The sequence below is a fragment of the Hemibagrus wyckioides genome, linkage group LG29 (genome assembly GCF_019097595.1).
Source record: "Hemibagrus wyckioides isolate EC202008001 linkage group LG29, SWU_Hwy_1.0, whole genome shotgun sequence".
Classification (NCBI taxonomy): Eukaryota; Metazoa; Chordata; class Actinopteri; order Siluriformes; family Bagridae; genus Hemibagrus; species Hemibagrus wyckioides.
The window spans coordinates 11,003,253-11,021,115 of NC_080738.1; the positions used below are offsets into that span (position 1 = coordinate 11,003,253).

The window sequence follows — 17,863 nt, forward strand, 5'->3', positions numbered from 1 at the left end:
TATTTTGTTGTTGTTGTTGTTATTATTATTTTGTTTTATTGCTAAGTGACAGATAGAGATTTGTTTCACTGGCAATTTTGGTCTTAATCGTGAAATCCAGTATTGCTTTCGATTTTTCATTTCCGTTATTCAGAATACTATTTATTTATTTATTTATTTATTTATTTATTTATTTATTTATTTATTTTTATTCATTTTTTAATTAATTAATTAATTAATTAATTAATTTATATTCATTCTTTAATTATTTATTTATTTATTTATTTATTTAAGGGATGTGGTTCATGTGATGATGAGAAATGAGCAAAATAGAAATCCCAAACTTTCTCCTAGGACCATACCTATAATAACCCATTATAACATTTTGGTAACCCAGGCATCATATACATAGTTGTAATTATTTATGAAGTGCGGTTTATAACAATCAAAACAAGATGAGTTATGAGTGTTTATGATGTTAAATCACTGAGAGAGAGAAGGAACTGCTTACAGCATTTTGTCTAGTCGTAGACTCTGATTTATAATCTAATCTCTTTAAAAGTGTAGGTTACATATTTGCGGACTTGAAATGAAGAAGCGAGACTTATAGTATATAAATGTAGGTGTTTATAAAAACAAACTTCCATGTCTTTTAATTGTGTCTAGCCTTTGTTATGAACACTGTGCAACATGGGAACATGGTGTCCATGGTGAACGTCAGAATTCATCAGAAAAACATCAGGGCTTTAAGAATTTGTCATATTTTCTGTTGTAACCTAGCCTACTGTGTGAAATATGTTCATAGAAAAAAAGCAAACTAACAGAAATGCTTCTATCGTCAAACTAAATGATATCAAAACCATTTCTGCTCTCTGAGATGCCCCAAGTGCTTGTTCATAAGAATATGAAGGCTTTATCTTCAACCACTCTGTGTATGATTATCTGAACAGAGATAAACACATTTCAACAGACTCATTTTATATCAGATTTGCAATAGAGATAAAATAATTCATGTGTTTATACTGACCCCATACGTCGATTTCCGATCCTTTAGTGAATTGGTATAAAGGGGTTAATAATGAACTTGAATAAATAATTACAAAATGTGCAATGCCTTATAAATGTATTATGTTTTTAAAACACCTTTCTAGTCAAGTCAAATGGCCTTAAATATAAATATAATGTCTAAACAAGTCTATTTTAATGAGCTCTTTATTGAGAAGTTCTTGACCGAGGATTAAAAACAAAAGGATCACAGTTGACATTGCTTGTGTCCACTAGGGGTCCTTGTCTCTCTGACAGATGATCAGTAACACTTCAGGGAGCTGCGTCCTTCGTGCTGAAAGACAGATTTTAGTTTAGCTCTGACCCGAAGCTCTCCTCACACCGAAATATTTCCTAAATAAAGAACTCGCTCATTTTGGCAGCATTTTAGTAAACGATTTCTATGACATGCCTCCATAGGTTTGTATAAATAATAAGGTAAATGCACTTATAGAGTTGAACTATATGATGTGATTCTTAATTGATATTGATTGTGATACTGTAAGAATGCAGAGGAAATATATATTTTTATTGGTCACAGCGTCATTTGAAGCACAGATGGAGCATAAAATGGAAACAAACCATCAGCATTATTGCTTGTTTTTTTTCTCTCTCTCAAGAACTTTTTTCCATGCCGTTTGCTGGTGTGAAAATCTGATGAACACGACCTGTGAACAATCTGTTGTCTATATGCAGCCGTTTTCACTTCTTCTTCTTGTCTTAATCGTTGGTTTTGATTAAAGAACCTGAATTTCATTCATTTCTGAATAGACAATAGCAAAAGTCTCATTTTCACTGATCATCTCAATGCGTCTACACAAAGCAACCGAGTTAGCCAACTGCCCCAAATGCTTACTTTTACATTGAGGATGAGGACTTACAGACTTCTGCAGTTTTCTCGCACACATTTTTGTTGACCCTGTTAAATTAACCTCCCTCAGCAAGTTTTTACACGAACATATATTCAAATAGATTTTTGAGCCAGAGAGCTTTTCGTTCCTGAATATTTCCACTAATAGAACATAATAATAATAATAATAATACATTTTATTTATAGGCGCCTTTCTGAACACCCAAGGACACCGAACAATGAGTTACAAAACAAAGCACATAGAAACAATACGACAAAAAAACAAGCAACAATAACAAAAAAATACAGAAGACTGTGACTGTGTGAGAGGGCAAGTAAGATTTAGGAAGAGTAAGCAAGCTTAAACAGGTGAGACTTGAGTCTAGATTTAAAGATAGACAGAGAGTCAAGGTTACGGATGTCTGGAGGTAAAGAGTTCCAGAGCCGGGGAGCAGAGCAACAGAAAGCCCTCTGCCCCATGGTGGCGAGACGAGCAGAAGGCACAGAAAGTTGAAGAGAAGAGGCAGATCTAAGAGCATGTTAAGCTATGTCATGAGTAATAACAGGTATTAGTGGGCGGAGCAACTGAACAGTTTTCTTGCCACTTGGAGGATTGAAAGAAATGGAAAGATTCTGGATCTGCCTCGTATCGTACGAGATGAAGGAGAAGCAGTGTGAGCTCTACCGTCTTCACTCCCGATGGTAGTCGCTGCACCGATTCGCTCCACAAGTTTTTCGGCTTCTCTGGACACGTCCTCATCTAGTCGCCAACGGTTACTAACACTCTTTGTTTCCATGTGTCACTGTAGGTGTAAGTCAGTGTTACATAAATAATAATAATTCAGTCTCACTGCCACCAAACTGCATCCTGCTGCTACTATTATTAATGAGATCAGTTCAATTCAATTTATTTGTATAGCGCTTTTTACGGTGGACGCTGTCTCAGAGCAGCTTTACAGAAGTATAGACACATAGAGAAGTTTAAAGTAAAGTAATTATTTTATCCCCATTTACCACTAATATTAATAATTCATAATTATTATTATTCATATTATCCCAGCAAAGACCAATAAAGTCTATCTGGATTTATTTTGTAGGCTAGAATCCATAATCCGATTAAGTAAATCAGTGCTTTTGTAGCTTGAACCAATCTGAAGATTCAGTCTTTCATTTATTAACAGGACAGAGCGGACCAAAGCCAGGAAAATGAAATCCAGGACTAATTATTATACATTAAATACAAGATGTACACGATGCACAAGACATACCATATTAATAGAATAGAATAGTCACAGTGTAAATGTGATTATCTGACACTGACAACGATCTGGTCATTTTGTAATAATACACATTACTACCATGTAGAACATTAGTAATAATAGTAGTCTAATAGCAATGTGGCTGTCCTGGAAATCGTGAGAATGTTCGGATGGCTTGAATCGATCTGACTAATGCAGGAACAAGTAACAAAACCTCAAACGTCTTTCCTAATATTACCCGTGTCTTTGAAATGCTACTTAGCTATTTAGTTTGAGTTGCTTCCGATGTGCAATTCATCTAACTGTTTACCAGGAAATGTGTCCTTATCACGATTCGTATCGGCACACTGGCGCTGTCGTAATGCTTAGCAGAAAGCAATCACGGCCATTTTCGTCTATCAACTCGAAACACACGCCATCCCAAAAGCATGTCTCTCTGCTTTATCCCCCGGGTGGAGTGATGGGCAGTGCAGCCTCATCATCCTGCCCTTTATATTGAGTGAGCAATTTGGAAAAATCAATAGAAGTGAAGATCAGATGAGTGGCAAATGTGAGCTTTCTTTTCTTTTTTTTCTTCCAGAAATAAAAGCTGGCCAGATAAAGGGAAAGATACCTGCAACGTAACAAGTTATTTCTTATGATATGTGATTGTTGGAAGGTTTTAAAAGTGTTTTATGATTATAGAGCATGCTGTTGCCTTTCTTTCTATGAGCATTGTAATGAATAATAAAGTTTGGAATATTCATCGAGTTCAGTGTAACAGGTGTTTTCATATTTCGGATATCTTTAATAGCACCATCCAGCTAATCATGTGAGGGCATTTTATGGGGTTTTTATAGAAACAGGGGTGAATATTTGTGCAATTAATTTATTTTTTCATTGAAATATATTTATATTTACTCCAACTTTAAAGTTATGACCTACGTTTGTGTAAATTCCTGCCCATTTAGGTCCATTTTCAGTCCAGGTAGCTTGTAACACAACAAAATGTGAGAAAAGTTCAAGAGCAGTCTGTGCTTATGCAAGCCTCGGTAGATTTGACTTTTCATTTTAAAGCCATTACAGTCAATTGTTTTGACAGTAGAGGACCTTTCTGAAGCATAACCTGCATCATATGAACTTGAGACCAAAATCACGTAGGCTAAACCAAACGCACTAAAATGCGGGTCTGAGAAAGTTCTTTAGAATGATACCGAAAGAAATCCAAGAATATTTTGGTCACTATTTTATTGGTCCCCAGTGGTGCAGCATAGTAGTTGATAGTTAACACTTATCACTTTGAAGGAGGAGAACGCTGGATTGGTTAAAGTATGTGAACAAGGCAAATTAGTCATGGTAAAACCTCTTAATTGGACAAGAAATCTTATTTACAGCAGCAGGGTTAGTTGTCTATTTCGAGAAAGTGCAGTATCTCTAAATACAGAAATTTGGCAGATGTCTTTATTCAGAGTGACTTACAGAAGTGTTTTCAGTGAATACATACTGATACTGGTTATTATTATTATTATTATTATTATTATTATTATTATTATTATTACTTTATTTATTAACATGTATTTCTTTTAATTTGTCATTATTTTATTTATTTATTTTTATTTATTTATTTTATTTTTATTATTATTATTTTTAATTTTTTAAGTGTTAATTTAAGTACGTCAGGAAGACATAGGTCCATTATGAATCCATTATCCAGGTATTTTTGTACTTTATAACAGATCTATACCAGGAAGAAAATGCTATCATTTAGCTGACGGCTCTTTGTAGTGGAAATGGTTTTTGCCTTAATTGTGGCAACAGAAATGACGAAGAAATTATGGACTGAAAGGTTCACCTTTCACATCATATGTTCATCAGAACTTTTTTTTTTCTTTATGTCACCTTTATTTTTTAGGGTGAAGAAGCGGTCAGTGGACATAAGTGAGGGTCAGGTTCTTCTGAATTGGGATCAAAAAAGGTCAAAACAAAAAAAAAGTGGTACTATTTTGGCTGTCAGTGCGTTGGTACTTTTCCCAGTGAAATAGATGCTTTTGCCTTCTCGAGATGAAGCAAGGCCGTGGCGTTTGTCTTGATTATATCTGGCGCAAACTGGCCATCACTACCGCATTGCAACACTGGCTGGAGCATCTGGTAGGCGGACGTGTCCTAATCCACGCTAGGAGACAACTCTGAGGAGGCAATTTTCCATTGTGACAAACCTAAACCGGTGAAAAATTCATCACTGCAGACACAGGATCATAACAAAGCAGCAAATTTCTTATCTTTTTTATTACCTTTCATGTATATTTTTGATGTTTCAGAATAATTATTTAGAATAATAGTGAAATTATTGAAAGAGAGAAGAGATGAATGGAAATCTAGTGATCTGGGAAAGCATTATTCACTGACATTCATTGACAAGAGAGAAAGGAAGAAGGATCTGGCCCAGCGTGTGCTGTTTGTAATCTGCAAATGGATTGCTGTGTCCCACTGGCAGAGCAGATGATCTTCTTATATTCTTAACAACAGCCTCAATCTGTGCTAAAAGACAAAATACTTCATTTCTGAGGCAATAATACTAATCACTGATTTCGAGCCGATAAACAAATGTTCTTAAAAAGGATGAACATGTTTAGAAGTTCATGGGATGCTAATTTCCATATAACTGGATCATAACTGGGGTGGTGGTGGCTCAAGTGGTTAAGGCTCTGGGTTGTTGACCGGAAGCCCCAGCCCTGCCAAGTTGCCACTGTTTGGTCCTTGAGCAAGGCCCTTAACTCTCTCTGCTCCAGGGTGGCTGACCCTGTGCTCTGACCCCAACCTCCAAGGATGGGATATGTGAAGAAAGAATTTCACTGTGCTGTAATGTATATGTGACAAATAGAGGCTATTTCTATTCTATCAATTAATTAGCAAGTTCAATAATTGAAATTTAATTCTTCCATGACAGAGTGGTCAAGGTTAAGTTATTGGTCAGTTTTTTCTTAAAATTGCATTTGTGTTTATTTCAGTAAATAAATGCTAATTCCTCAAAATTGTGATATTTAGCTTGGTATTATTTCTTATCTACCATCCTATCAGAGTAGAGGAACTGCTTAAGTAAACAATTCTTTGCATAAGTATTCACCCCCCAGAGTCATGCAGACTACCATTAAATTCATTCCAAACTAACATTAATTTATTTAAAAAAAAATGTAATTGAAAAGTGAAAAATTATGACCATTCACCAAACGTTCAGTAAGCAGGTAATGAGATCTGAACAGCAACTAAGACACTAAGAATTAATCTTAACATGATGCTACCACCACCATGCTTCACTCTAAGCGTTGTTTTCATGTTCAATATTCATTTGTAAATATTTATGCAAAACATATACATTTCTTTCCACTTCAAGATATATAGATTATACCATCCCAATATCCAGTCCAATTATTTTACTTTACCTCAAGGATGTAACTCTACAAAATGTGGAACAGGTCAAGTGAGGTATTTCAGTAGTGTGGTGCATTATGGATCTAAATGTTACTAAATTATTTATACATGAATTTGGAAGAAATTATACACTTCTAACCCCGCCCCTATCCTTAACCTTTACCTTATTCTTCATACCTTTTTACATTGTGAGAATATTACAAATCTGCAAATGTAACAATATGGCTCAAACTCAACTGCCACCCAAGATCATGATACGCAGGATGCTTTCCATTCTTGCTATTCCTTATTTCAGTTCAATAGCCGCGCACATTTCCATGGTGATTGCAGTGGACGCACCTAGAAGCTTTGTCGCTTTGTGCAAGACAGAATCCATTTTTCCAATTTACCTTGATAGCCAATCTTTGTTCTTTCTTCTCAGAAGTAGCGGATAAAGTATATATGATTTTCAAGCTGAAATGGACGGTCAGTCTCGAATTCAAGCATTTCAATATGACCATTTCTGTGCTACCTTTTGTCCTTGTCACTGAGACTAAATTGCTTATACAGTAAGTAAATGTTGCTTAATGTTAAAACAGACGAAACCAATTAATTCATAATGTGACATAAGGAAGAAATGCAGTGGAATGAAGGTCATTATAACAGATTTAGTTTTTATTTTTTTGCTAAATCTCTTACTAGACTATAAGTGAAAAATAAAAAGCATTCAGGTTAGGACATACCTGCTGCTGTTCCTTGTAAATGTTCATAAGTAGTTCTGCTTGCAAATCAAAAGACTTTATAAAGCACATGACCTCAAAATATCAGGTCAGAGAATATGTTTATAAGCAAAATATTCTAATGCATTATAACACATTTTATAAATGCTCACATAATGTGTTATATGGCATACATAACGTTATAATGCCTTGCATGAACCTGTAAAATGTTTTTCAACTAGTAAGAGTTACTAATATGGACTGTATAACATTTGATACAACTTCATAATGTCAGGTTATGTAATGCATCATAATATGTTTATAGATCGACATTGTGATGCATTATAACACGTGAAGTAGTATCCGAGCTAAGCGACAGTATTATGTATTGTAATATTCATGTTTGGTTTCTTTGAATTATTTTAAATTTTGCGCTCATAAGGCGGAATAAAGCATTGATAATGTGTTATGTTGCATGCATAATGCATTATGATGCCTGATATGAACCTGTATAAATGATCGCAAGCACTCAGGTTATGATATCTGCTGCTGTTCCTTCAGCGAGAAGAGACCGTGAGTGTTTTGTCTCACTTCTCTGATTGTTGTGGTGGAATATCAAGCATATATTCCCTCTCTTGCTGGTTGATGAAGCTTATAAACCCTTTATTAGGGGCATGGTCTTGTAGATTTTGTGATTTCCTGGCACTGTATCTGGCAAACTACTGTAGCAGTGTTTGCATCGTGACTGGACTTCATAACCACTGCCACAGTGCGTCAAAACAAAACACACATTCCTGCTTTGCTTCCAGTTTTACTCGAGCTGTCATCGACATCTCGGAGCACAATACAATCCCAATAATGCTTTCAGACAGAGGGAATATGCCGTGATTCAGTTATTAATGTTAATTCAATTACATGAGTGCCATTTAAGGAAGCATGCAGAGATTAACTTGAATAAACACTATACTGCTGCATACATAATATGTTATAATGCCTGGCACAACCCTGCATACATGCTCATAAGTCTTTCTGTTATATAAATCATATAACATCCTAATGTCAGGTTACACTCTTATATTATTTATTGTATAGGTTCATTAGAACGTTGTAGATACAGATGTTGTAATGCGTTATAACACATGATCTAGTATATACCTAATACCCTATGATGCTTGTACAAATATTTGTAGTCATAGTTGAATGAACACTTTGTAAAACGTATGATTAAATCATAGGATGATATGAACATTGTAGACACGAATGTTATAATGCATTATAACACATGAACTAGTATAGTACCTAATACACTCTAATGCCTGTGATGAGACGGTATAAATATTTGTAGTCATAGTTGAATGAATAACAGTTTTTAAAGCGTATAACTAAATTATAGGTTCATATTAACATTGTAGATGCTAATGTTATAATGCATTATAACACATGAACTAGTATAGTACCTAATACCCTATAATGCCTGGGATGAGACAGTATAAATATTTGTAGTCATAGTTCAATGAATTACAGTTTTTAAAGCATATAACTAAATTAAAGGTTGATATTATCGTTGTAGACACAAATGTTATAATGCATTATAACACCTTAACTAGTAGAGTACCTAATACCCTGTGATGCCTGGGATGAGCTTGTAAAAATATTTGTAGTCATAGTTGAATGAATAACAGTTTATAAAGTGGATAACTAAACTATAAGTTCATATTAACATTGTAGACACTTATATTATAATGCATTATAACACATTAACTAGTACCCTATGATACCTGACATGACCCTGTAATGTTATTCCTCCTAGTTGCATGCATAACACTTTATAAATCAAATGACTTCATTGTATCAGTTTACTTTAGACATTATAATGTAGGTTATTAACCACGTTGTAATGCATTATAACCTATTCACTTTGGTAACACTTTCTGTGAATGATTATGTATTACAAATTCTTGAATAAGGTGAATAACAATGATACACATATATAGAATGCCCTATAATGCCAGTCTGTAATACTTGTTTATAATGCATTATAAATGTCTGAATAATGTTTTATATGACATATGTATATAAGGTAGCCTGTAATGCCTGTGTATTGCATACTGCATGCATGCAATTATATTCATTATAATAAATAGGGGGGGAAATGCTGATATAAATAGTTTGAGCAGGTTGAGAGGAATCAGAACTGGACCTTTTGTTGAAATGAGTGCAGTGGTTGGTTTCTATAAAGCTTGAGAGAGCATCAGCATCAGATTGTGGATGCATCTACCCGACATTTTGAGAAGGTCAGTAACAACCAGCTAAGGTCAAATCTATGACAATCTCATTTGTAAAATGGAAGACTAATCTTGAGCATTAGAGCCGGCTCTCATCATGTTTAGGAAAAAATTGGACGTCGGACAGACATCGAGCACGGACGTCTCTAGAACAGATCACGGCATGAACTAGGTGTATTTTAGCGCTGGTCTTCAGCCAAGTCCTTGACAGTCAAAGTACTTGAGATATAAGATCATATTATGTTGACCTTCCAGGAAAGGTGATCTATTAGCCATAAGGCGAGTGCGTGTGAGATGAGTTTCTGCCCTGCGCTGTTGATGGTACGTGCCTGTTCCCTGGGAATATCTGTTAAACGGGGGAAATTACATACACATTGATTGGCCTTTTTTTAAAACGCAGAGAAAAGTGCACTAAATAACCATTACTGCTCTGTAATTGCTCTCAACCTTCAATTACGCCCGGGCGATCAGGGAGATCACCTTTACTCTTTACTCTTTAAAGTTCCATCTCATGTTCATTTTAGGAAGACTTAAGTGTGTGTGTTTGGTGTAATGTAGTCCTTTACTCTTCATCCACATTGGCATCTCTCTCTCTCTCTCTCTCTCTCTCTCTCTCTCACTGTCTTTCCCTTTCTCTCACTGTCTTGCTCAGTCTCTCTCTCTCTCCCTCAATGTCTTTCTCTTTCTCTCACTGTCTTGCTCAGTCTCTCTCTCTCTTGCTCTCTCTCTCGCTCATTCTCTCACTCTCTCTCTCTCTCTCTCTCTCTCTCTCTCTCTCTCTCACTGTCTTTCCCTTTCTCTCACTGTCTTGCTCAGTCTCTCTCTCTCTCTCTCCCTCAATGTCTTTCTCTTTCTCTCACTGTCTTGCTCAGTCTCTCTCTCTCTTGCTCTCTCTCTCGCTCATTCTCTCACTCTCTCTCTCTCTCTCACTGTCTTTCTCTTTCTCTCACTGTCTTGCTCAATCTCTCTCTCTCTCTCTCTCTCTGTCTCTCTTTCCCTCCCCTCTCTCCTTCTCTCACTGTCTCTCACTGTCTCTCTCTTTCTGTCACTGTCTCGCTCATTCTCTCTCTCTCTCTCTCTCTCTCTCTCTCGCTCTCTCACTGTCTCTCTCTCTCTCTCTCTCTCTCTCTCTCTCTCTTTCACTGTTTCTCTCACCCCCCCTCTCTCACACACACTGCCCCCCCTCTCCTTCTCTCACTGTATCTCTCTCTCACTATCTCTCTCATTCTGTCTCTCATTCTGTCTCTCTCTCTCTCTCTCTCTCTCTCTCTCCCTCATGATCCCTCATTGTCTCTCTCTCTCATTGTCTCTCTCTCTCATTGTCTCTCTCTCTCTCTCTCATTTTCTCTCTCTCTCACACTGTTTCTCACTTTCTCTCACTGTCTCTCTCATTTTCTAATTCTCTTTCTCTCTCTGTCTCTCATTCTGTCTCTCATTCTCTCTCTCTCTCTCTCTCCCTCATTGTCTCTCTTTCTCATTCTCTCTCTCTCTCACACTGTTTCTCACTTTCTCTCACTGTCTCTCTCATTTTCTAATTCTCTTTCTCTCTCTGTCTCTCATTCTGTTTCTCATTCTGTCTCTCTCTCTCTTTCTCTCTCTCTCTCTCTCCCTCATGCTCCCTCATTGTCTCTCTTTCTCATTGTCTCTCTCTCTCTCTCTCTCTCTCATTTTCTCTCTCTCTCACACTGTTTCTCACTTTCTCTCACTGTCTCTCTCATTTTCTAATTCTCTTTCTCTCTCTGTCTCTCATTCTGTCTCTCTCTCTCTCTCTCTCTCTCTCTCCCTCATGCTGTGCACAATAACAAAGTCTACAAGCTCCATTGAGTACAAAACCACTGTAGCAGCTTGGAGGCAGGATTTGTTTATTACTTGTTTGCAAAGCCCTCAGTATTCCCATCACACTAGAAATTCTTTCTAAAATAACCCAAAAAAATGATCAATTATGGCAGCGTCACATGCTTACACCTAGTTACACCATGTGGATGTCATGTGGATTTGTTTCTGTGTGTGTGTGTGTGTGTAACAAATGAATGTCCTTCCTCTCTTTATTTTTTATTAATCATAGCCTTCAAATGCACAGAACGCTCCCGAATACAGAGAGTAATATTCGTATTAAGATCACTTATCATTTCAGCTCTCAGCTAACAGATGCCAAAAATAAAAATGAAAAACTGAAGACATGAAGGAAACAAATGGAAAATAAAGAGGAGGAAAAATAGCATCTCCTCTGGCTGGCATTTGAGAATGACAAAGTGAAACTAAAATTGCCCCTATATCCACATTAAGTGTGTGAAATTGTTCATTAGCCTGTGACGAATAAGAAGATGGTGTCTGTATGACATTCAGAAAACAGGTCTGTGTGTCTGTCTGTGTGTGTGCCTGTCTGTCTGCCTATCTGTGTGTGTGTGTCTGTTTGACCGTCTGTGTATTTGTTTGTCTGTCTGTCTGACTCTGTGTGTATATGTGTTTGTCTCTGTGTGTGTATGCATGTCTGTCTGTTTGTCTGTGCATGTGTGTGTGTCTGTATATCTGACTCTCTGTGTGTATGTATGTCTGTCTGGCTGTCTGTATGTGTGGGTCTGTCTGTCTGTCTGACTCTCTCTGTGTGTAAGCATGTCTGTCTGTCTGTGTGTGTGTATGCGTGGGTCTGTCTGTCTGTCTGACTCTTTGTGTGTCTATGCATGTCTGTCTGTGTGTGTCTGTATGTCTGTCTGACTCTGTGTCTGTATGTGTGCCTGTATATCTGTCTGACTCTGTGTGTGTGTGTGTCTGTCTGTCTGACTCTGTGTGTGTCTGTCTGTCTGTCTGACTCTGTGTGTGTGTCTGTCTGTCTGTCTGTCTATCTCTGTGTATGTGTGTGTGCCTGTATGTCTGTCTGACTCTGTGTGTGTGTCTGTCTGTCTGTCTCTGTGTGTGTGTCTGTCTGTCTGACTCTGTGTGTGTGTGTGTGTCTGTCTGTCTGTGTCTGTGTGTGTGTGTGTCTGTCTGTCTGTCTTTGTGTGTGTTTCTGTCTGTCTGACTCTGTGTGTGTCTGTCTGTCTGTCTGACTCTGTGTGTGTGTGTGTCTGTCTGTCTGTCTATCTCTGTGTGTGTGTGTTTGTGTCTGTCTGTCGGTTTCGGTTTGTCTGTCTGTACGCCTGACTGTGTGTGTGTGTGTGTGTGTGCACGCACGTACACTGGCTAACCCCCTCCCTAGGCAGGAAGAGAGTGAACAAGTGGAGAAAATGGATGTTCTCTGAGTTAAAATACGCTGATAATAAACTCAGCCTTGGGTTGAATCATCCGGCTAAGTGCTTTTAGGATGATCAGCTCAAGGTGGCAGTGAAATTGTTACTCTCTTGAAATAAAATGCTTGAATAAGGACAAAGTTTAGAATGATTTTTTTAATTTATTTATTTATTTTTTTATTTTTTTATTTTTTTTTTTTGTTCATTGATTCATTTCAGTTTCACTTTTGTGTCCTGAAATAGTGGGAAAATGCACAAAATGCATCCAGTCCAATCCTGGATGAGGGGCTCTGTACTAAAAATAGACTTAAACATTTTAATGACGCTAGATTTCATTCAAACATATGTATCAGATATTCTCTACCTGATTACACTGATGCTCCCGGCTTTAATCCACATCACAGGTTGTCCTAATACGTCCTGTTTCAATTTGCACAGACTTGTATGGCAAACACGTCGCGTAATTCTACTCTAATAATAAACAAATTTGAAAGAAAAAGTGGGGTAACGTACAAAAAGAGAATGATATCATATGTCGAAAGATTCTGTTAGGAGACATTTGTTTAATTTATATAGAAATTAGGAAGTCAGCACTTTAGTAAGGTCAGTAAGGGAGATAATAATATTAGGATAATATTCAATTCAATTCAATTTATTTGTATAGCTACTTTTAATATTGGACAACAATATTACATATATATATGTTACAAATAACATTGTCTCAAAGCAGCTTTACAGAAGTAGAGAAACAGAAAAGGAAAAAAAAAAAAAAAAATATATATATATATATATATATATATATATATATATATATAATAAAATAAATAAATATAATTAAAGTTACTATTTTATCTCTACTTTATCCGTATAATAAGCTTCTTTTTTTATTTTAAGAAAGGCTGCTAACTTTTTCTAGCTGTTATAATGCGATAACAGTAACACGCCTGATTATTTTGATGGGGATGTTCCACAAGATTAAAATGTACATTATATTTATTAGATAGATAGATAGATAGATAGATAGATAGATAGATAGATAGATAGATAGAACTTTATTGTCATTGCAAAGTACAGGTACATAGCAACGAAATGGCGTTTAGCATCTACCAGAAGTGCAAATAGTAGAAATTGTGCAAATGAACAAGTGCAGATAAATATGTAAATATGTGCATTAATAAATAAGGCTATGTCAGAATGTGCATAAAGAAGTATGTGCAAGTTGTATTTACAACAGATAAAGTGCTGTAAAATATAAAAAGTATAAAAATATATTATTATATTGAATTTTAAATTGTACAAAAATGTATGCATTATGTACATTGTATGTACAACGGTAACAGAGATAATATACAGTGTTTATACATATATATATAGTATATATAAATATAGTATATATATATTAATTAGTATATAGTATTAATAAATTGCAAATGGAAAACAAATCGCTGTGGTGTAAGAGGAATAAAACCCGCATCGGGATGTGATTTTATTGGAAAATAATCAACTTTAAAGTGGTAAGAGTAGCTCAGCTGTATCACGCCATCATGCCGTAATGTTTTATTCCTTACTTTATCAATCAGTCGATTTGACCTCTGACTTCTTCTCGGTTGCACCAACACCCTGCACCAATGCTGGACCTCTACGGATACCACCAGTGCATTAAAAGTTCTAGAATGAAACCCTGATCTGAAACCTGTACGCGGTTGTTTTGTTGAATTGTGGCTTTCTTTTAACTGCCACCATGCTTGTTTACCAAGGTGCCTCTAAATATCCACTGCCAGTTACCTTGGAAACTACATTAAGCAAATCAATGAAGGTAGTGTCACTAGATAGGGAGGGCATACTTCTCTCTCCCCTCTGCCTCTTTTCTGTCCCCCTCCTTTGCTCTCCTCTCTCTTTCTCTCTCTCTCTCTCTCTCTCTCTCTGCCTCCCTCCCTCCTTTCGTTTTCCTCACTCCCCGCATTGTGAGATTGCATGCTGACAATCACAGCCCAAGCTGTTTGTGTTGTTGTGTCTGTCCGAGTTTTCAGGAAAGTGCCTCGAGGTCTCAGATCCCCTGGAAAGACAGCAAGCATGTGATGCTATCCCTTCACTTTCTCCATTTCTGCTGTTTCAGGTTATAAGGCTGGCTTAACCTGACTGTTTTAGGTTTTGATGTTCTTGTTTCAATTTTGGAGACTTTTCGGCTCAACTGTTTGAAAGACCACTGGGATAACTGGTAACTTTCGGGATTGTTGTTCACAATGCGATGAGTGCGCTCCACTATGATGAACCTGGATGGCCTTGAGATGATCGCCGTCCTGGTGGTCATGGGACTTTTCATCAAGGTCCTGGAACAGTTTGGACTGTTTGAGCCTGTTGGTGGAGAAGGTAACACACTAGTTTTATTAGCTCTCTTGCATTAACTGTGGAGAAATCAGAGTTGTACAGTAGAAATGCTAAAGCTATGTATGTATATTTGTTGTATGTGTAAGAGTTTGCAAAAATTCTGCAGTACCCTCCATCGGTCCCTGAGGGTGCCAGCTGTGGTGAGGGCTGAGGAGTTTGGTTACTCCCTGCAACTGTTGGCTCTGAAACTTTATCCTGTGAATCCTTGTACTCCCCTCCCCGTGCCTCTGTGCATGGTGCACTTAGGGTCTAATCAATAGTACGGCACAAAGAGGCTTCGGGTGATGCTCTTTCGGCGTCTCGGCTTGGAAACATAACTCTCTGTTTTCCGTCTTTCCCTCTATGACTAGGGGGATACATTTCTCGAATATGAAGAAAAAAGTTTCTTGAATCTTTTCAGTTGTGCTTTTAACACTTTAACACTCAAATAGATTTTCTTCTGTTAATGTATCTTCTTTTCAGTCTGTAAAGTTTACTGATTTATTTCTGCTTTTATTTGTTTTGCCAACCAAGATCGATATTCAGATAAACACACTGAGATATCCTTGAAGTCTTCTCTGCATGAATAACCAATCATTTAATAGCAATTTAGAAGAATGGCCCTTAACTGTTGATAAATCTTTACCCTGCCCTTCATGTTCTTAATATTTTCCATAATATAAATTCTGCAGATGTTTTTATCTCCGTTTTAGGCCTTCAAGTGCCATATAGTGCTGACAGTATCTAATCTACGTGTTCGACGACGGTCATTTCACGGGAGTGTTTATCTTGAACTGAGATGCGTGCTTGATTGTAAAGGTCACTTAAACGCCACAGAACGATTCTGGCTGGAATTCAGAGAAAAGTGTATTTGGCCTTTGATGCAGACCTGTCAGTGTTTATGCATTTTGTTTAATACATTGTAACAGTGAAGTCAAGTAATATGCATTATCACTCGCAAATAGATGATGCAAACAGAGCAGTCTTTATTTTTCAATACAAATTTGAAATTATCCCCTCAATTGATGCAAGTAATCGATTTTAACTCTCTGATATTAACTGACCTGATCTTAGCCCCGCCCCCTTCCTGCTCAACTCTCATTAATAATCTCTCATCTAGTTTCCTACTTGACAGACAAGCCCTTATTTACTATCAAGCGGAAAGGAAGATGTTTTGAGTTCATTTCATTTCTTTGTTTTTATATTACCTTTGAAAACATCTTTTTCCTAGTGGGAAATCAAGTCAAATAAATGTTATGTATTCAGTATCTACATCTAAAACATCTAAGGATAAACCCAATATATACACAAACTTATGTTTCTACCACGTACACATACAGTAGATATTAAGAAAATTATAAAGTGCTGAGTCCAAACCCCCAACCCCCACCCGGATCCCCTCCCCCCCCACCAGGTTATTGGATTAATTCTGTTTGTGATTGATATGTCTGCATGGGTAGTCTTTACGTTTGGACCTCTGCCTGGTTATATTTGTTAAAATAATTCACCATTTGGCATTTAGTCCACTTGGACTGGTTCTAGCGACAACGTAGGGATGCGGTAGCCTGAATATCTGTCATTTTTTATGGACTGAAGTAGTTTGAATTAATCAAAACAGCCCTCCCACTCTCAACCCAGACCTCCACACTGATGTGTCTCCTGGAGCACGCCCAGCTTCGGAGGAAGACGTGCCAACTGATTGCTCATTTCAAGATTAAAAAGCAAAGTTCCTTTTACTGCCCTCACCCTGAGCTTTGTGCCAGACTTGGCCTGTACGAAATTTAGAGGTATTTAGCTTCAGTCTCCAGACGAAGCATTACAGAAAAGCTCTGAGAGCAAAAGCCAATAAATTGTCCAGACACATTAGGCAAAGTGCTACCTTAATATCAATGGTTTTAATAACAAAGGCGTCTCGAGGATTGAAATAAGCCCTGGTGCGTTTACTTCCCTTGTACGTGAAATCTTAAAGTGGTTACTGTGGTTGTGATTCTGTCTGTCAGGAAGAGGCCGAGGTCACAGCACCACGCCTTTCGAGTGGTGAATTATTAATTGTAACAAGCACTCCGGCACTTCGCTGCTTCTGTTTATCGCCACATGCCTGACATAACTCACTGTCAGTGAAGCCGTGTAATGAATAGGTGTCAAACCTGTGCCAGGTGGACAAGAGGCAAACTGTGACGAGGGCATGCCTGCCTGCTTCTCCATCATCTGGAGTGTGATCGAACTGAACCGATTGAAATGATGTCGCTGGATTCTTCATATTCGGACTAGTCTGTATATCAATCTGTATAAACATCTACATCTTTTCTCTAATCGATCCCATTGATCATCCTTTTACTTCACTTACTTTGCCAGTCACTTTCCCGATTCATTGCAGTTCAGCTCGGTGCTCTGTTGTCTCTGCGTTAGCATTGTAACGCGGCTCTGACCCTGTGAGGTTGTACCTAAACATAAGGATTTATAAAATTCCAGACCACATCATCCGAAATGTTTGATGTGGACCAAACAGGACAGTATATAACAGTCTTATACACTTGAATACACAGTAATTGGTAGAGAATGCAGCTTGTAATTGAGATAATAAACACACAAGACTTTGCAGATAGTGATTGAAGAGTGCACAAAAAGAAAGCCTAGATTAAAAGTGGCTGTTTTTCAATTTTTCAGTTTTTCCTTGGTGGCTGTTTTTCAATTTTAGTACGGTATAAATGGCTGCTGAAGGTTGAGGCCTTTGTTGGACATGATG

The 17,863-nt window shown here is 37.2% G+C and overlaps 1 protein-coding gene across 5 annotated transcripts in view; it reads left to right on the forward strand.

Moving 5' to 3' along the window:
- Positions 1-17,863, forward strand: part of LOC131349041 (Kv channel-interacting protein 2-like) — a 199,092-nt gene that overhangs the window by 146,139 nt on the left and 35,090 nt on the right. Inside the window, exon 1 of one of the 5 annotated variants that reach the window (XM_058384358.1) lies at positions 14,764-15,120. The exons of the other annotated variants lie outside the window; for them this stretch is intronic. Coding sequence (XP_058240341.1) covers positions 15,015-15,120 — 106 coding nt within the window. The 5' untranslated portion in view covers positions 14,764-15,014. Of the gene's footprint in view, positions 1-14,763; positions 15,121-17,863 lie in introns of those variants that run through there. 5 annotated transcript variants of the gene reach the window in all.